This window comes from Arabidopsis lyrata (assembly GCF_000004255.2).
Source record: "Arabidopsis lyrata subsp. lyrata unplaced genomic scaffold ARALYscaffold_6, whole genome shotgun sequence".
Lineage (NCBI taxonomy): Eukaryota > Viridiplantae > Streptophyta > Magnoliopsida > Brassicales > Brassicaceae > Arabidopsis > Arabidopsis lyrata.
In genome coordinates this window covers 4,480,951-4,501,238 of record NW_003302550.1, presented here as the reverse complement: position 1 = coordinate 4,501,238, position 20,288 = coordinate 4,480,951, and the positions used below count along the sequence as shown (strand labels likewise).

Here is a 20,288-nt window from a genome sequence, read left to right as displayed (position 1 = left end):
TGTTTCGTTCTAGTCTTGTTCAGTTTTAAAAAATGTAAATATAGTTTTGTGCAACGCGTCGAAGACAAGAAAATGAGTTAAAAAGTTCTCGCTTAGGCTCAATAATACAAATTCTAATACAAGTTAACAAGGAAACAACACTGAAAGAGACAAAAATGCAAGAAGAAGAGGCAAAGCTCCTTTCTCTATGCTTCGCTCATTAGCTTACATCTCCATCAAGGAATCATCTGAAAGAAAGACAGTAGGGAAGATTTAGATATAACATTTACTCCACAAACCAATATGCAAGAAACGAATCTAAAATCGTTTACCTTTATCCTTTCCATCGTCGCTGCTTAAATCGGATTCAATATCATTGTTCTCACCATAGAAATGCTCTTCTACATCTTCTTCCTCATCCTCACTTTCATCAATCTCTTGATCATGAGCTACTGTTTGAGTTTGATTTACTGCAGCTTTATTGATCTGCCATAAACGAAGGGTTTATTAAAAACTAGACAGCAATATGCTTGCATCCGCCTTGAGAATTGATTAGAAGGTGATGGATATTACCTGGGCTGTAACAAGTTGTAAGCGCCCAGATAACTGTAGTAACTGTTGAAGAGCCGTTCCTCGGGACTTGGTAATCTGGACGAACAGTATATAACATATTAAACCAAGAAAATATTACAGAACTAACAAAATCATTTTGCTATACGCTTATCTCTCACCTTAACCAATGTATTAAGAAGCTGGTTTTTTGGTTCTTGAGACATTATGTAATGACTATGATTCACCATTATGCTGTATATCCATGGAAGAAGATGCCTCCCACCACATGCCCTATTGAAATATAAGCAACTTTGTAAGACCAGAGAATCAAACATGGTCTGGGTTATTTATCATAGCCGAAGATTAAACAAAAAATTGCTAGTCTAGAGAAGAACATTGAGGTTTTAAGCGTTGACTTTATTTTCAATTATAAGAATAGATGAGACAACTTGCGAACAGAAAACAAGGAAATCAGAGAACCAACCTTGTCTGCCACATAGCAACCAAAGCTTCTAGAGTCTTGAATGCAGAGGAGGGTTCCATTGAGGAAACAGCAGATTTTAACTGCCGATACAAAAAAATTTATATGAATACTACGATTGGTAGATTCAAATAAAAATCTCTAGAGAAATGCATCAGTAGGATGTAACACACACCAAAGAACCGAGCATCCAGAAAACAAATATACCTTCTTTGGTGGTAGATAAGCCTCGAGATCAATTCCATCAATTATTGAAGCATAGGAAACATTTTTTTGTTCATCTGTACCTCCAAGTATCCCTAGCGATCTCAACTTATCCTCCATGCTAAATGTTTCTACATGATCTGAAATTTTGAAAGAGAAAAGAATGAACAAAAGGCCAAAAGCAGTTCTTGTACCGAAGCATATCTACTCAAAGAGCCAAAATCTAGTGATCTGCATCAGTACGGTGAGACTTCAGTACCGTGATGTAAAACTCACCAGCTTGACTTTGGTCAACCATATCAGTATCCTTATCAGATGAGTGTAGTTGTACACTCTTTTTCTCATGCAGATCAGCAACTCTTGCGATTGGCAGCAAAGCATCCTCCGCATGAGCACGGTCTAATGTTGTAACTATAAAATTATAAAATCTTTGTCAGTCATTGTTATTGACAGGAAAGGGGAAAAATAAAAACTGCACAATTCACAAGGTAGTATTGAGGACAAAGATCGTCCATACTGGGAAGATGAAACAACAGGATTCAACATATCGAAAGATACATCCTGTAGTTCCATTAATGTCAAAAATCAGTTACACCTAATAAGAAATAATTATGAGTCTACTTCACATGGCGTGAATATTGTTAAACAGCTGGCACTGCTGGAAATCTTTGAATAAATTAGTCAATTTTGAATTTCGCAATACAATGACAAAATAAACAAAAACAGCCTAATCAATTTGTTTATTTTGTAGGAAGTTTCATGATTTAGTAAAGGGTATAGCCCATAGAAGATACCTTTATTCTGCACGCCTTTTCCCTTGCTGGACTTGGACACTGACTGAGTGATGGGGAGAAGGATCCCATCCTTAGAGGCATTGAGCACCAAGTCAGTGCCAAACTGCAACACCATTTTCTGGAATGAGGGTTTCACAAGTAACCCGGATGCGATAAATGCATGCGCAGAACCAGGCTTCAAAATGCCTTGTAATTTGGCAGCAAAGATTAAAGGCAATGAGCCCTTGTGAGGTTTGAGGGAAGAATCTGCAGTTGCTAATGCGACTTTTGTAGGCGTTGCATTGCATAGCTCCTCAACATTTGATCCATACCAAAAATAACAGACACCTATTTCTGAAATTGCTAAAACGTATAACCCTTTTTCATTTGTTTCACCCCAACTATCCACGAAGACGGGAGGGTGCTCCAAGGCAAGAACACAACTAGCGGACTGCTTCTTTGCACCATTTGTTTTCCAAACTGCAATATATCTTTCACCGACTGCAGATGAGAGGACATACTTCCCATCCTCGGTGAAAGCCACACAACGCACACCTCCCTATACGACATGAAAAATTGTTAACAACCTTCTAATGTGTGACAAAGAGGTAGCATACTAACAATAAAACCTGGTAGATAAAATGTAATGCCGACAAATAGTACAGGTACTCACAGGATGTCCAGTAAACTTTTGTATCTTCTTGAGATCTGAGCAGTTAAAAGTCTTCAACTGAGCAGATGCAGTGACTAATATTTTTCCATCTACAATTGGGAGGAAAAACGTCATCAGCAGTTATACATATCTGTTATAGTCTTAAGCATTTTGACTGAAATTTACCCCTATTAATGTGGCTTTTTTAAGGCTACTCAAAACATATTTGAAGAAACCATTTTTTCTATTTAGATCAAGCGGAAGGACATACCTGGTGAAACACATAAAGAAGAAACTGTTTTTGTTGACGCTTTGAACTTTCTGATCAGATTCCCACTGTGAGGATCTATCTGACAAACCATCCCATCTGCCCCGCCGCTGTATATGCAAGAGGCCTTTGCTGAAGATGAAACAGCATTAACACCACTGCACAAGACAGGAAACATGTATTAATATATGTCTAAAACCAGCTTCAGAGAGGAAATTTCAGAAAGACCTGCAGAGAGAACAACTACCTAGCGCATAACCAAATAACAGAATGCCAATATTTTTACAAATAGATCAGTTTGCTTTCAAATATGGTCCAATAAAAGAAAGGTAAAGAAGTCAGTGAGAGTTAGTTACTCACCCGGGATGACAATCACTTATCCTCCATTTCAGCTGACCAGAAGCCACATCAAGTGCTAACACATCTCCGCCACCAGTTCCTAATACCAATACGGAAGTTCCAAGTTTCCTCTTCTTCTGCAGATAAAAAGTATAAATCTTATTTATAAGCAAAAACAATGTTTAACAAACTAAATCTACACCGCAAGGCTAGAATAAAAATAAAACTAAGCCTCTATACCTTTTTCTCCAGAGACAACCATTTCATGCAAGTATAATCGACCGAGAGATGACCTTTCCCAACTTTAGTATATATGTTAGTCTCCTCTGTAGATGCAATATCAGCAAACTCTGTTTGGACCTGACCCTTGACAGTATCCCAAATCTATACAACACCAAAAGAAAATACATTAATCGAAAAGTAAAAGATCTTTCCTTTGAATAGAAAATCACTACAAATTGAACAAGACAAAAACAAAATATGAGCCAAATTCCAGTCAACAAAAGTAAGATCAAACAGGCCTGTACACAATTGTATGAATAACAATCCACCACCAATAAAACTAACACAAATTCACAACTAGATGGTAGAGAATACCAGATTAAGCCAGTTTCATAAGTAGCTAGATAAGTGGATTACAGAGATATAATAAATTGTTGAACATGAAACCATAGAAGAAGAAAAGTGAAGATACCTTGATACGGCCATCTCCGGTGCTAAGAGCGAGATAATCAAGTGCAGGACTGAAAGAAGTCAATACATCTTTAATATTCACCAAATTCATCTTTCCCTGAAAATTATTTGAAGCAAACAATCAAAATTCCTTCCCCACAACAAAACCCGAGCTTCAATGGGCGTAAGTGTCTTCTAGCTCATGGAAAACATGAAAATTTCCGATGAAGAAATGCTGCGACTTACCAGACCAATCGAAGGAGAAGCGGGTGTCAAAGTACAACTTTCTTCAGCTGGCACAGGAGGTGAATCAGAAGACGGTGGCGGAAGAGAAGAGCGACAGAGAGTGAGGGGTCGCTAAGAAGAGAAGAACGCAAATTAGGGTTTTTGAGAGGTTTTTCTCTTGTCTGAGGTTTCGTAACGGCGAAAGGGTTGGATGTGACAAATTAAATTATTACGGGTTTAATGAATTAACAACCGAATTTTTAAGGATTAAAAGAAAAAAATGCGCCAAATGTCGGAAATAAAAAGGGAAACGGGCCTTATAAAACCTTTGGCATCAATATTGCCGAATAGTTATTGGGCTTACTCATTAAATAAAGCCCACCTTATAATGCCCTCCGTCACTTCCCTTTTTGGTAGTTTTGACTATTTTTTTCTGAAGAGCAAAAGGAATTAGGAGTTTGTAGTTGATGAGATGCTCTCGCTAGTTTGGTTTATTTTTTGAAAGAACGAAATTGTAACATGTTTGAAAATAACGCGCAGACTCTGAAAGACACATAGGAACAATGTGTGAGAACCACCCTATAAATTTGGTACTAAAGAGGATGAACTTGGCATTATCAAATGTTCATCAATGGAGATTTAGGATGGTAACTAACATAATCATAATTGTTTTATGATAACATCATTAGACAGTCAAACACAAAGCTGGCTGCCATTTTTGTAACAAATCTTACCATCCACGAGTATGGTTAAATAAGAAATAGGAAAATCCATAAACAGAGGTTTCGTAACACCATTGTAACCATAAATAACAAGAAGAAAACAATACGAGAAGGAGAAAGAAAGCTCGAAAAAAAACAAGACGAAAGCAATAAGAGATTCTGACTTTCACTACCTATGAGCTAATCAATGGATCAAAAGCAACCTCAGATTCCATAAGAACCCTACCATCCCTGATTTATCCAAATCATAATCATCTTCCATGCTCTTATTCCACCAATTCTCTATATGTTGCTAAATTCCATTTTCTTGTTCTCGAATCAAGAACTCTTCATTTAATTACCAGACTCATTCTTCTTACCTTCACCATCACCTTCCCTCTCTTCAAGCAACCGACCACTCTCCTCATCAGCTTGCTGAACCTTCTTCTTCTCCTCCTCTTTAGCCTTCAAGGCCTGTAACTTCGCGTGGTTGTAATACGCAACTCCCAAAAACGCAATCCCGTACCCGAAAAGGTTGATAGGAGTCACAGTATCCTTAATCACAGACCAAGAGAAAGCAATCAAGAGCCAATCCTTAACCACACCAGCAACATTCATAGTCAAAGCAGAGGTTTTCCCAACCAAAAGGAACACAGCAAGATTCAACGCAAACGCACAGAACGAATTCGCCCCGAAAATCGCATAATCCAAGTGAAAGCTAGACGTATCTCTAAGAACCGGAAACTCAACGTAGATCCATGGAATAAACAAGAAAGCTAAGCAACAAGGAGCAACGTAATATAGCGAAGTAATGGGATTAAGCTTGATCCCTTTATCCCCAAGTAAGATCTGAATCAAAACCAAACGAGTGGCTTCAAAAGCAACAGCACCAAGCTGAAGAATCACACCCCAAACATCAAACCTAGCTTCTCCATAAGCAGCAATCGCAACACCAAACGAAATCGAGAGCATATTCATCATAGTATCAGATTTGAAACCTTCCTTCTTGAACAGAACACCGATCGAGTAAACAGCGACAGGCATCAGAGCTTTAAGCATCTGGATGAAGGAGACTGATAGGTAAATGTAAGCAGAATTCGATAACCAGAGTGATAGAGCGTACAAAGCACCGATCGGGACGACGGATCTCAGGTAAGTCTCGCGAGTCATTTTAACAGGCTCGACGAATTTGAAAACCTTGATGATGAGAAAAGCTAGGGTTGAGCAAAAGGACATGTGGATCATGGTGAGTGAGATCGGGAATGCCCAATTGTACATCTTCTTGTCGAGGATGTATTTGTTGTAGACGATTACCGTGAAGCTTAAGAAGATCCATATGGCGACGTAGCTGTATGAGAGAACGATGTTCTTTATCACGCTTTCGCTTAGTGCGCCGCCTTTCCCCATTGCGACGGATTGGTGTTGAGATTTGCTACTCTGTACGGTGGTCAAGCGGCGGAGACGGCGGCTGAGACGTTTGTTTGGTGAGATCCTGAATAAAAAAGTCTTCACAACCAAGTGATTTAGTTGTGCTCTTCCTTGTTTTGTTTCACGATTTATTTATACGTTTGAAAGATTTTTTTTTTTTATAGATAATAAACGATAATAATGTGAATGGAAAATAAAATAAATAGAAACGATAGCCACGAAATTTATTGAGTTAACAACCAAAAGATTTATTAGTTTATGTATATCTTCTAGTCATAAAATCCAATATGAATAAATTTGTTTTTTTTTTTAATTTTCATTATCTTTTACAAAATAACAAAATCCGTGATAGATTTTTGGTTCAATGAGCCAAGATTTTATAAATAAACATTTCATGAACAATTGTCAATTTGTCATCATCCCAAGATTTATTTCCTTATAAAGAATTTTGGTGCTTTAGTAATGTAAATGGGCCCACTGATCGCAACCAAAAGCCCAATAGCGTTTTCAAGACGTCTGGAGGAAGAATAGATGGTGTTAGGACAACGCGCGTCGATCGTCCACCGTTCAGGTGTGAGATCCATGCGTCTCACCAAAGTCACGCGGCTTGTGATGCGCGTTTCGTGTGAATTGTGATTCAATGCTTTTGTCGCTTGGACGTGTTTTTCCCGCTAGGGGAAAATAATCAAATATTTGTTTGTTTTTTATTTTGTCCTTTATTAACATCCATTGATATAAAAATGGAAAATAAAATCAAGACACTCTACTTGTAATTGTTGTACTATTAATTTGGTGAATGTTCTAAATTAGGGAGTGACAGTGTGTTGAAGAATATATATCGAGTTGAAGAATTCAAAGAATTATATCGAGTTGAATAAAGCCACTTACTCTAAGTGATGTTAAATTATTACTAACCACAATGATCCATTATCTTCTGTTTTTAACCGCACCATTCTCACCAATCACCATTTCCATCTCCATCATCTTAGCGCAATAAAAATGATTTGGTCGATGATTACTTCAGGGTTTGTGAAACATCAATGGTATTGATAGACAAAATAGAGATGACCTTCTCCGTTTTGGATACTAGTTAGTCAATGCGTTATTCAGGTTTTTTGGTAAATTAATTATATTATATTCTCAATATAATGATGTGATAATAATACCATATTATATTATAGTTCATAAATCCCTTTCGTTTGGACCACTTCCGAACTACTAATATAGGAGATGTGCAAGTCGTTAGTCGTTACCTAACAAATTGCATGATTTGATGTTATTAGACTTCATTTTGTTGACTAACAAATTTTATCCAGTTATTCTTAATTTAATGATTAGTCCCTCAATTTATAAGAGTGTTCAGAACATTAACAAAAGATAGGCACCTTATCTTATTTAGAGATTGTTTGGATTAGTTTTTTTGTCTACTCTTCCTATGACATAGGAAAATGCGTTTGTGATTTCTTAGTTTACCAGTCATGTCTTAAAAGTGTGTCTAAAAGTCTACAAGCGTCTGTAGTCCAACGGTTAGGATAATTGCCTTCCAAGCAATAGACCCGGGTTCGACTCCCGGCAGACGCATTTATTTTTGTTTTATGTTTTTTTCATAATGTTTGCCTGCCCCGCTTTGGCTTCCACATGCTTAAATAGTTAAATCCGTAAACATAAATATAATTCAGTGAAATCTCTATTAATTATTTGAACCAACGATTACTACTTCGCAAGTAATTTGATGAAGTATTAACAAAAAAAAAAAAAAAAAAAAAAAAAAAATTGATGAAGTATCTAAAATTTGGTTACCATGATATTGTCCCTTCAAATCAGTAAAATTTCATTGAAACTATGGTTACCCATCTACTCAAAAGCTATCTAAGTATTTTGAACATTTTTGAGAAAACCAAAAAGAGTGGGCATGCATAAAAATATTGTGAAAGTCTATTGGATATTTAGAGTGACATGTAACATCAAATTTAATTATGTGAAAACATATTGCCTTCAAAAATGAAGAAGCCCAAATCTTCTTTGGGGTGTTACATATGTTTTCTAGTTATTGAATTTCAACATAAGACATAATAAAACTTTGTTATCAGAGAATAACAAAACAAAAAAACTAAATTTCATTTGTCTTAATTTAACCATCTCTACTCATGCTATACTTACGAGCCCAAATATGTTTTCCATTAGTCTTAAACTTTTTTATCTTCTCGCCGTCGAGTATACGATCCACAGTAGCAATTGAATCTAAGACCAGCTTTGCAAATAGTGATTGTTGTTGGCCATTGCTATTTACATTTGCGTTGGGGGAGTTGCCGTTGTCCTCGTGCATGTAAACGCCTTCAACACAATTTTCTCCATATTTTTTGGTGAAAAAACTTTTCACCTCCGCTTGCGAAACAGGAAACCCACGAGAAAATGTTAAAAACATAGTCCTTTCGATATCAGACGCGATGCAGTTAGCGTTCCAACCCCATAGACCATGAGAACAAAGAACTATGTTGTTGTTGTAGATATTATCCCCAACAACGACATCGGGCATAACATTGATGCTTCCAAACGTCGGATGGGGAAAACCGGGGATGATTAGAGGATGGCGGAATCTAGTGACAAAAGTATATGATGAAGAAGATGGAAGAGCTTGTTGAAGTATGTCAGAAAAAATTCTTGAACAAACAGTGGTTAAAAAGTTTTTGATTCCTGCGATAGCACTGTATCGGTGTTTGTAGAATATTTGAAGAGATATGTCTTTTGCCAAGAGTTCTGCGGTGAGAGGGATATGATTGAAGCCATTTGGCTTCTCACCAGAATCAAGGCATTGGAAGCACAAGACCGCCTCGTTAGCTAAAGCCACAATGACTGGATCGCTTAAAGCCAATATGGTTGATAAGATGTTTTGAGAAAAAAAGTCTTCAAGCCAAAACCACGTCGCCATGATAAGAAGTGATTCGGCTGGGGATCTTGAAAATTTTAGGACAAGTCTTGAGAATATTTTTCTGTCTTTAGCATGGAAAGTGTGTAGTTGTTCTATGGAGGGTGGTGACATGATCGATCTCGGATGTGAAGAGACTATTGGAAAGAAAAACTCGGTTGCGAAAAGTATGGAAAATGTGAAAAATGGATATGTAGATTGCTTGGATATACCATTGTCACTCTCTAATTGGTTTGTTTTATACACATATGAGGGTCACATGATTTAGAAGGTTATTTAAGATAATGAATGTAAAGAGTTAATTTTCGTATCCAGCCACAAACTAAATGTTATTGGTAGTTTCAAAGTAACAGTTACAAAAGAAAAAGTTAAGAAATGAACTTTTTTCTAAGTTTGTTCTGTTACAAGTAAATTTTATACCTACTGACAAAATTCTCTTGGAGTTTAGTTGACTATTGACATTGAATTCTAATGACTATAAAAAGTAAAAGAAAAATTAGTTTATTGGTAACGTTTTTAAAAAATCATTTTTACTAAATGAGTCTAACCATAATTAGACACCAAAGTTTTTTCTTAATTATGGTGGTCAGGTCAATGAGAAATTGTCACCTCTCTATGTACTGTATGTAATGTCTTTACATTTAGACATATCAGAAATTATATTTATTGTTTACTATTTTAAACCTATTTTATGGTGTCATTTCTTTTTTATCCTATTGTCTTTTCTTTTTATCTAATTGGAGGATATTTAATCAATCTTTTCATTTATTTTCTACTTTTGTGATTGGTTACAGAAATTTGTAGATATCTTTTTGGATAATTTTTGAAACTTTTTGTTAACCATATTTGGATAAAAATATGGTAGTAAATGATATTTGATTTATCTTTTGCTTTAAAGATAAGTCATTACCATTTATGTTATTCAAATTGGTAAAAAGTGGTTAAAATTTCCAACAATTTAAAAGTTCTTAAGTCAATACATATTTTCCTAATAATTTTTTTTTAATGCATTGCCTAAAAGAATTTTTCACAGTAATTTCTTAAGAAAACTAGAAAGACTATTCTACATATTAACAAAAGGTTTTTTTTATGTAAATTATTTGATTTCATTTTTATTTGGAATCGCTTGTCACGTCAGCCCGCATAATGCCACATCATCGCAACAATGTATGCTTAGTCATCATAAATTAATGGTTGACTAACACCGGCAAAGTCAATGTTGGTTTTCACTAATGCTGATAAGTTCAAGTTGCAAATTTGAATATTTGATCAGTTCGGATAGAAAACGATCATACATTAGAGTTCGGGTATAAAAACGCCACACGAAAATAAGTTGGGTTAATTTTGACCGTTTTTCCAAAAGCAACATAACAAACATAAAGAGGCCTACTAATATAAAGGCAGTATGGGCTTTCTTTACCTGCTAGGTCCAAAGGCTTGTGAGATATTTTAGACTTTTTTAGTGATAACATTTTCCAATATGATTTGTTAGTGGGGTTAGTCTTTATTTTTTTCGTCAAACAGCTAGTCACTTAGTGATATTTAGTCTTTTTCCTTTCAAGAATCTTATCAATATTTTAGTACATTCACTCAACAAACCAAGTCAAACCAATCTTAATTATTGCAGCTTTTATGTACTCTTTAAGCTTTATCAACTAACAAATCACAAATGATTATCCATTCTATATTTGTATCACCTTAATAACAATATTGTATGTTTTTAGAAGACCACTTCTTTGCCTCATTTGAGTAACGCGTTAATTATCCAAAATGACCCAAAACAAGTCCTCTCTACGTCATCTTTTGTATTAACAATTATCTCAAAGTATAAAGTATGTGTCTACTTGCAAATTCCAACAGTTAATTAATTAATAAGCGGAATTAGTCTCTTCAAAACTATCTATTTATTTGTCTCGTCTCTCCTTTTGTAATTATGCAATCTTAGTTATGTCGTTATTCCATCATCTTTTATCTCGTTCTCTTCCTTTATGGCATGTATTTTTTCTCACCTTCTTAGTATTACTCGGGAAATCTCAAAAGGAAGTTTTACAAGTTAAAGTGGGAATTGTTCTTGATACTAATGTGACATTAGCAGATTTGAGCTTACGAGCTATCAACATGTCTCTCTCGGAATTCTATAGCACTCATAATGGCTTCAAGACAAGGATTGTCCTCAACATCCGAGATTCCAAACGAACTGTTATTGGTGCTGCAGCTTCAGGTACTCGTCTCTATCTTTAGCTTGTGAACATTCATCAATCATGTATGAAATTATATATAGATTTACGCACTATCTTACAAAACATAAAAATTATGTTCTTCTATAAGTTTTTATTTTTACATTACATATTATTACAATCATTGCAGATAATATTCTCTTTTTATTCGTTTTTATATATTACATTTATATTTTTATATTGCTACAATTAATTCTCATAAGAATTATTAGGGGGAGGTCGCAGCAGGTTGAAATCAAAGTCCTACATATAGTAACATGAACAATATAATCCCAATGATTAACGAAGGACTAGTTCTTTCTATAATTGTCAACGATGTCTAAGTCGTGATATATAGATCTAAAGATCCTTGTCTTAAGAAATGGCTGGTTGTCTAAATTGGCAAATGATGAGTCCGACTAATTTGAAAGAGAATATCGCTCCAAAATCAGCAATAATTGAAACATAAAGAAAACCTATATATTTTTCATGAAATTCAATGAAAGATATATATATATATATATATATATATATATATATAATTAAAATAGTATATATATATATATATATATAACAATAAACTAGAACTCTAAATTATTATAGTAGGAAAATAATAGCGTTTGAAGATCATGATAGATTTGTATATCATGTATGGAAGGCAATTTGAATTGATCCCCGATCGAATCTCAAGTCCTCTCTACATCATATTTTATTAAAGTTATGTACTTATGTTTTAGTTATTTCTAAGCACATTTTGAGAAACGACTTCTCAAATAGGAAATATTAACTTAAACTTTGCAGCTTTATACTTGATAAAGAAGAGGGAAGTGGTGGCCATTATTGGACCAGGGAATTCAATGCAAGCTCCATTTTTAATCAACCTCGGAAATCAATCTCAAGTTCCCATAATTTCATTCTCTGCGACAAGCCCTGTTCTTGATTCTCTCCGTAGTCCATATTTCATCAGAGCCACACACGACGATTCGTCTCAAGTCCAAGCCATTAGCGCCATCATAGAGTCGTTTAGATGGAGAGAAGTTGTGCCTATTTATGTGGACAATGAGTTCGGAGAAGGTATTCTTCCTTACTTAGTTGATGCTTTTCAAGAGATCAACGTTCGTATCCGATACCGAAGTTCCATATCAGCACATTCCTCTGATGATCAAATCAAGAAAGAGCTTTACAAACTAATGACCATGCCCACTAGGGTTTTTGTCGTGCACATGTTGCCTGATCTTGGATCGAGGCTTTTCTCGATAGCAAAAGAGATTGGTATGATGAATAAAGGATATGTATGGATTGTCACAAATGGTATAGCTGATCAACTGAGTCTAAAGGGGGAATCAAGCTTGGAGAATATGCATGGTGTCTTGGGCGTCAAGACATATTTCTCAAGATCAAAAGAGCTAATGTATCTTGAAACTCGTTGGCGAAAAAGATTCGGAGGAGAAGAGATAAACAATTTTGAATGTTGGGCTTATGATGCGGCCACAGCACTTGCAATGTCAATTGAGGAAATCAGTAATGTACACATGAGTTTCAATAAGACCAAAACAAACACTTCAAGAGAAGATATAGGCACGGACCTTGATGATCTCGGTGTTGCTCTCTCTGGTCCCAAAATTCTTCAAGCATTGACAACAGTCAGTTTCAAAGGTGTTGCCGGGAGATTTCAGCTAAAAAACGGAAAGCTAGAGGCGAAGACTTTCAAGATAGTCAATATAGAGGAAAGCGGGGAAAGAACAGTTGGATTTTGGATATCAAAAGTAGGACTAGTGAAGAGCCTAAGAGTTAATCAAACAGACATTAAAATATCACACAGCTCACGCCGCCTTAGACCGATTATATGGCCTGGGGACACTATTTTTGTGCCTAAAGGTTGGGAATTCCCAACAAACGCAAAGAAGCTGCGAATAGCGGTTCCAAAGAAGGATGGTTTCAACAATTTTGTGGAGGTAAAAAAGGATGCAAATACTAATGCTCCAACGATCACCGGGTTTTGCATAGATGTTTTCGAAACGGCAATGAGACAAATGCCATATGCTGTCCCCTATGAGTACATCCCCTTTGAAACTCCTGATGGAAAATCGCGTGGAAGTTACGACGAAATGATTTATCATGTGTTTCTTGGGGTAAGTTACATTGAACCCTAAACCTTTTGAGGAAACCATTTCTTTCTTTTTTTTTTTTATCAAAATTGTAAAAAAAAATGTTTTTCTTTTTTTCTTACAGGAGTTTGATGGAGCTGTAGGGGATATCACAATCTTAGCTAATCGGTCTTCATACGTCGATTTTGCATTGCCATACTCGGAGACGGGTATTGTAGTGGTTGTGCCGGTCAAGGATGAGAGGGAAAAAGGAAAATGGGTTTTCTTAAAGCCTTTAACATGGGAGCTATGGGTCCTCACTGCTGCTTCTTTTCTCTACATTGGAATCATGGTTTGGATTTTTGAGTACCAAGCAAATGAGGAGTTCAGGGGACAGAGCATTATTAATAAAATATCTAATGTGTTCTACTTCTCATTTTCGACTCTCTTTTTCGCACACAGTGAGTATTTTTTTTGTGTTTTTTTTTTTGTCATACACAACTTCAGCTTCTAATCATTCCAATTACTTGAAAATCTTTGAAAAAGGAATCTGATAAAACCACTTTGTTTTTATATAGTGAGGCCATCAGAGAGCATTTTCACAAGAGTTCTTGTGGTGGTTTGGTGCTTTGTGTTGCTTATTCTTACTCAGAGCTACACAGCAACATTGACATCGATGCTGACGGTTCAAGAACTTAGACCAACAGTGAGACACATGGACGATCTGAGGAAGAGCGGAGTTAACATCGGATACCAAAGTGGTTCGTTTACATTCGAAAGGCTGAAACAAATGGGTTACAAAGAATCGAGGTTAAAGACTTATGATACTCCTCAGGAAATGCATGAACTTTTTCTTAAAAAGAGCAGCAATGGTGGTATTGATGCTGCATTCGATGAAGTCCCTTATGTCAAGCTTTTCATGGCTAAATATTGCTCAAAATATTCCATTATCGAGCCTACCTTTAAGGCTGATGGCTTTGGCTTTGTAAGTAAACCTCGTTACTTTTTATCTAGGCTTTGAATGGTGGCAGAGGATACATGGAATCAAAAGTTTTGGTTGGTCTATAGCATTACGAAAACAGTCTAATTGCGTGCCACTGCTCAAACTTCAAAGTTCAAACGATAGGTTGTTCTTAATTAGGATTTTGAAAGTGTTTTTGAATCTTTATATTTTTTTTGTAGGCCTTTCCATTGGGATCTCCTTTGGTGCCAGATATTTCAAGACAGATCTTGAATATAACAGAGGGAGAGACCATGAAAGCTATAGAGAATAAGTGGCTCCTTGGAGAAAAACATTGTCTAGACTCAACCACATCGGATTCTCCAATCCGGCTCGATCACCACAGCTTTGAAGCTCTATTTACGATCGTCTTTGTTGTTTCTATGCTTCTACTCTTAGCCATGTTGGTTTATAGAAGATACCAAGAAATAGAAGGCGGCGAAACCAACGCTCCACCTAGTCCGCCAAGAGATGATAACATGAGAGCTCCAGCAGCTAGTCCGCCAAATGATGATCAAGTCCATGAGCCACCTGGTCCTGCATTACATGAAGCCGATGCACCAGACGCTCAAGATCAGCTTCTGAATGATGAAGTTAATGTTGGAGATAGAAATGAAGTAGACATTATTGTGGAAGTCGACCCAACTTTGATTCACCGTCGAAATCTGATCACCTCAAAGACTATACCCATCCGAAGAGCTGTGCCATTATTCTCGAGGATTAAGTCCGCATAGAGGCTCTGAATTCTAGTCTTTTTGAATGACCCTAATATTTTAAACGAAATTTATTTGTTATTTGTAAGAAAACGGAAAATTCTTGTTATTTTTTTTTTGGTTTTTCTTCCGTGGAAGTCAAAATAATAAAAAAAATGTTTCCGAACATACAAAGGCAACAGAAACTGATTCTGGAAAAATCAAGGGTCTCAAAAATCAATAGACAAATTAAAAAGCCAAGAACACATCGACAGTTTCTCTTCTTATAATTAAATTCTTTTTTTTTTTCTCTAACCCTTGGATATACATGAAATGCGTTCAATAATAAGCATCAAGTGAAGTAACGCTGATAAATGATGATTCTTAAAAAAAAATATATCGATTTCTTAGGAAAAGTAAGCAAGTCAAGCGGCAAAATTCTCACGTCAAGACTAAATCCCGGGATTCCAAAGATAATAATCTCTTGTGCATTTGAATTAAGCCAACATTTAAATTTGACTAGAACGAATAAAAAACTCAAATATTTTTGAAAGATATATAATTTTGTGAAAGAATACTATTAGATTAGAGGCGACTGTGTTTTTTTTCCTCGTTTTTTCTTTAGAACCTAGTAAATCTTAAGGCCGACTTCGTGTCACAAACCACACGTAGAAATAGGTGAAAGAAAACCTAGTTGACCGAAGCTTATTAAAAAGTCTTTCCATGACTAAGTTGAACATTTGACTTGCTTATTAGTGATATTTAGTCTTAGTCTTCTTTTCTTTTAAATGTGGAATCTTATCACATTTGTGAGCTGGATTATTGTATACAGTACTCAACAAACCAAGCAAACCAAACTTGCTGCGGTCTCCATTTCATGTCCTCTTTTTTTTTTTTTTTTTGAATACAAGGAGGTTCTGGAATTCTCATAGTTATGTCTTTTTTCCATCATCTCGTGTCTCGTTTTCTTCCATTATGGCTTTTAATTTTCCTCATCTTCTTATCACTCGGGAATTCTCAAAAGGAAGCTTTACAAGTAAAAGTGGGGATTGTTCTTGGCAGTAATGTGACATTCGCAGATTTAAGCTTGCGAGCTATCGAAATGTCTCTGTCGGAATTCTATAATACTCATAATGGCTTCAAGACAAGGATTGTCCTCAACATCCGCGACTCTAAACAAACTGTTGTTGGTGCTGCCGCTTCAGGTACTCGATCTTGCGTACATTAAATTTTATTACAATTTGTTGTTGATGCTATTTTTAAATATGATATTTATAATTGTATATATGCATTGAAAACCTTACTTTTTAGCAAATGAACAATCCTAATGTTATGGAAACACTTGTTCTTTTTTTTAAATATAGTCAACCATGTCTAGGTTTTTTATAACTATAAATATCTTTGTCTTTCGAAGTGAAGATTGTTCAAAAAAGAAAAGCAATCTCTTTGAATCATAAAGCAAATCTATATTCGTTTCGTGAAATACAAGAAAGTAAACATAAAATTTAAATATGAAATTAGAAATAAAATATAGCTCTAAAATGTTTTAGTCAAAATAACAAATCCTCTTTGATAGATGTTATACAATAAATTATTAGTAAAAGCAAATTGGACTGGATTATGGATCAAATCTCAAATCCATATAATTTGTCCACTCCAATACTGTATGATACTTCTATTTACATTTTTTTGTTTAATTCAAATCAACGATCACCAACAAAACAATGTGGAAATTGGAAACGTTGACCGAAATGGAACGCAATTTCAAACTTTCAGTTTTGCGCTGTCTTCCTACTTACACTAACTAAACTTTAATTTAAAACTTAAAACCACAAAAATATTTAACACTGAGAACTTTGTAGCTTTATACTTGATAAAGAAGAGGGAAGTGGTGGCCATTATTGGACCAGGGAATTCAATGCAAGCTCCATTTCTAATCAACCTCGGAAACCAAACTAAAGTTCCAATCATTTCATTCTCTGCAACAAGTCCTCTTCTTGATTCTCTCCGTAGTCCGTATTTCATCAGAGCCACACACGACGATTCGTCTCAAGTCCAAGCCATTAGCGCCATCATAGAGTCGTTTAGATGGAGAGAAGTTGTGCCTATTTATGTGGACAATGAGTTCGGAGAAGGTATTCTTCCTTACTTAGTTGATGCTTTTCAAGAGATCAACGTTCACATCCGATACCGAAGTTCCATATCAGTACATTCCTCTGATGATCAAATCAAGAAAGAGCTTTACAAACTTATGACCATGCCCACTAGGGTTTTTATCGTGCACATGCTGCCTGATCTCGGATCAAGGCTCTTTTCGATAGCAAAAGAGATTGGTATGATGAGCAAAGGATATGTATGGATCGTCACAAATGGTATAGCTGATCTCATGAGTGTAATGGGGGAACCAGGCTTGGAGAATATGCATGGTGTCTTGGGCGTCAAGACATATTTTGCAAGAACAAAAGAGCTAATGTATCTTGAAGCTCGTTGGCGAAAAAGATTCGGAGGAGAAGAGCTAAACAACTTTGCATGTTGGGCTTATGATGCTGCAACAGCACTTGCAATGTCAGTTGAGGAAATTAGGCACGTAAACATGAGTTTCAACACGACCCAAGAAAACACTTCAAGAGATGATATTGGAACTGATCTTGATGATCTCGGATTTGCTCTCTCTGGTCCCAAACTTCTTCAAGCGTTATCAACAGTCAGTTTCAAAGGCGTTTCCGGGAGATTTCAGCTGAAAAACGGAAATCTAGAGGCGACGACTTTCAAGATTATCAATATAGAGGAAAGCGGTGAAAGAACGGTTGGATTTTGGAAATCAAAAGTGGGATTAGTAGAGAGCCTAAGAGTGCATCAAGTGTCACACAGATCGCGTCGCCTTAGACCAATTATATGGCCAGGGGACACTATTTTTGTGCCTAAAGGTTGGGAATTCCCAACAAACGCAAAGAAGCTGCGAATAGCGGTTCCAAAGAAGGATGGTTTCAACAATTTTGTTGAGGTAACCAAGGATGAAAATGCTAATGTTCCAAGGGTCACTGGGTTTTGCATAGATGTTTTCAACACGGTAATGAGCCAAATGCCATATGCTGTCTCCTATGAGTACGTCCCCTTTGAGACTCCTGATGGAAAACCTAGTGGAAGTTACGATGAAATGGTTTATAATGTGTTTCTTGGGGTAAGTTACTCTGATCCCTAACCATTTGAGAAAACAATTCCTCTTTCTTTCTTTTTTTTTTCTTATATACATACATAATCATGAGACCTGTAAAAGTTTTTTTTTTTTGTTAGTTAAGGCGTCTACAATTGGGTGGAGAGCCAATATTGAGCTAAAATGTTAATATCTTTTTTTCAAATGATGTTGACAGGAGTTTGATGGAGCTGTAGGTGATACAACAATCTTGGCAAATCGGTCGCATTATGTCGATTTCGCGTTGCCATACTCAGAGACCGGAATTGTATTCGTTGTACCTGTCAAGGATGGGAAAGAAAAAGGAGAATGGGTCTTCTTAAAGCCTTTAACAAAGGAGCTATGGTTGATTACTGCTGCTTCTTTTCTCTACATTGGAATTATGGTTTGGATTTTTGAGTACCAAGCAGATGAGGAGTTCAGGGAACAGATGATAATTGATAAAATATCTAGTGTGTTCTACTTCTCGTTTTCGACTCTCTTTTTCGCACACAGTGAGTATTCTCTGTCACACACAACTTCAGCTACTAACCATTACCAATTTACTTGAAAATCTTTGAAACAACAAAACTGATACAAACATTTATTTATAGGGAGGCCATCAGAGAGCTTTTTCACAAGGGTTCTTGTTGTGGTTTGGTGCTTTGTGTTGTTAATTCTGACTCAGAGCTACACAGCAACATTGACATCTATGCTGACGGTTCAAGAGCTTCGACCAACAGTGAGACACATGGATGATCTAAGGAAGAGCGGAGTGAACATTGGATATCAAACTGGTTCGTTTACATTTGAAAGGCTGAAACAAATGCGTTTCGATGAATCGAGGTTAAAGACATATAATTCTCCTGAAGAAATGCGTGAACTTTTTCTTAAAAAGAGCAGCAATGGCGGGATTGATGCTGCATTCGATGAAGTCGCTTATATCAAACTTTTCATGGCTAAGTATTGCTCACAGTATTCCATAATCGAGCCTACCTTTAAGGCTGATGGCTTTGGCTTTGTAAGTAGAGCTGGTTACTTTTTTTTAGGTAGACTTTAAATAGTGGCAGCCGAAGAGGTTGGCACAGCCGCTTGTAGTCAAAACCGCTTTTAGCTAACATTCAAATGTTTTGGCCAGTGTGCACCAAAACTTGTGAACGATGAACTAAAAGCGGTTTTCCACACTGCTAACATTCAAAACTGATAATAAATCTCAATGATTTTTGTAGGCATTCCACTAGGATCTCCATTGGTATCAGATATTTCAAGACAGATCTTGAACATAACAGAGGGAGATACCATGAAGGCTATAGAGAACAAGTGGTTCCTTGGAGAAAAACATTGTCTGGACTCGACTACATCAGATTCTCCAATCCAGCTCGATCATCACAGCTTTGAAGCTCTATTTCTGATCGTCTTTGTTGTTTCTATCATTCTACTCTTACTCATGTTGGCTTCAAGAAGATACCAAGAGAGACAACGCAATGCTTCACTCAATCTACCAAATGATCAAGCCACTGCAGCTCAAGAAGAAAGCAATGAAGAAGGTAATTTTGGAGATCATATTGTGGAAGTCGACACAGCTTTGCTCCGCCGTAAGAAACTGACCTCAAAGACTATACCCATTAGAAGAGTTGCCCAACTGTCAAGGCTAAAGTCAGCATAGTCAAACCTAACCTCAAAATTTCTTCCACACTATTTAGATTGCATAATCATATTTCAGGTTTCATTTTCTCAAGTGTGTTTAAAGGTAGATACAATAGCAAACAGAAAAGTTACATCTAAAACGATATACTGATGGAAACTTAGCTCTTACCTACTATTACATGAAATTTGTTCATTGGTCAGCATAAAAGATGGTATTCACGTTCAGGATTCTTATCAACATTCAATGATATTATTTGCTTTTGCATGCATCAAT

General features: G+C 36.1%; 5 protein-coding genes and 1 non-coding gene across 8 annotated transcripts; 3 read left to right on the top strand and 3 right to left on the bottom strand.

Moving 5' to 3' along the window:
* Positions 1-15: 15 nt before the first annotated feature.
* LOC9307536 (WD repeat-containing protein 43) lies at positions 16-4,383 on the bottom strand. Its single transcript, XM_002871420.2, has 14 exons — positions 4,167-4,383; positions 3,943-4,038; positions 3,489-3,632; positions 3,270-3,385; positions 2,913-3,067; positions 2,663-2,751; positions 2,011-2,548; positions 1,493-1,627; positions 1,220-1,356; positions 1,016-1,095; positions 711-822; positions 553-627; positions 312-465; positions 16-227 (listed from the first exon to the last, which is right to left on the bottom strand). The coding sequence occupies exons 2-14, from the start codon at positions 4,030-4,032 to the stop codon at positions 205-207; spliced, it is 1,848 nt and encodes a 615-aa protein (XP_002871466.1). The 5' UTR covers positions 4,033-4,038; positions 4,167-4,383; the 3' UTR covers positions 16-204.
* A 419-nt stretch (positions 4,384-4,802) lies between these two features.
* Positions 4,803-6,384, bottom strand: LOC9307535 (probable sugar phosphate/phosphate translocator At5g11230). Its single transcript, XM_002871419.2, has one exon. The coding sequence runs from the start codon at positions 6,251-6,253 to the stop codon at positions 5,201-5,203; it is 1,053 nt and encodes a 350-aa protein (XP_002871465.1). The 5' UTR covers positions 6,254-6,384; the 3' UTR covers positions 4,803-5,200.
* Positions 6,385-7,783: 1,399 nt separating this feature from the next.
* TRNAG-UCC lies at positions 7,784-7,855 on the top strand. Its single transcript has one exon. It is a non-coding gene; the product is annotated as a tRNA-Gly (tRNA).
* A 344-nt stretch (positions 7,856-8,199) lies between these two features.
* On the bottom strand, positions 8,200-9,656 carry LOC9309569. The gene has a single exon (XM_021020865.1). The coding sequence runs from the start codon at positions 9,312-9,314 to the stop codon at positions 8,406-8,408; it is 909 nt and encodes a 302-aa protein (XP_020876524.1). The 5' UTR covers positions 9,315-9,656; the 3' UTR covers positions 8,200-8,405.
* A 962-nt stretch (positions 9,657-10,618) lies between these two features.
* Positions 10,619-15,354, top strand: LOC9309568 (glutamate receptor 2.6). Its single transcript, XM_002873454.2, has 5 exons — positions 10,619-11,421; positions 12,218-13,548; positions 13,649-13,964; positions 14,082-14,488; positions 14,686-15,354. Exons 1-5 carry the CDS (start codon positions 11,148-11,150, stop codon positions 15,235-15,237), a joined length of 2,880 nt encoding a protein of 959 aa, XP_002873500.1. The 5' UTR covers positions 10,619-11,147; the 3' UTR covers positions 15,238-15,354.
* Positions 15,355-16,116: 762 nt separating this feature from the next.
* Positions 16,117-20,237, top strand: LOC9307533 (glutamate receptor 2.5). Of its 3 annotated transcripts, none has more exons than XM_021023888.1 (5): positions 16,117-16,400; positions 17,058-18,376; positions 18,567-18,882; positions 18,982-19,388; positions 19,597-20,237. In XM_021023888.1, the coding sequence occupies exons 1-5, from the start codon at positions 16,130-16,132 to the stop codon at positions 19,606-19,608; spliced, it is 2,325 nt and encodes a 774-aa protein (XP_020879547.1). In that variant the 5' UTR covers positions 16,117-16,129; the 3' UTR covers positions 19,609-20,237. The 3 variants fall into 3 exon arrangements, with proteins under 3 accessions (XP_020879547.1, XP_002873499.1, XP_020879549.1); XM_002873453.2 differs by having other exon boundaries at positions 18,982-19,392; XM_021023890.1 differs by lacking the exon at positions 17,058-18,376 and having other exon boundaries at positions 16,240-16,400; positions 18,982-19,392.
* Positions 20,238-20,288: the final 51 nt, after the last annotated feature.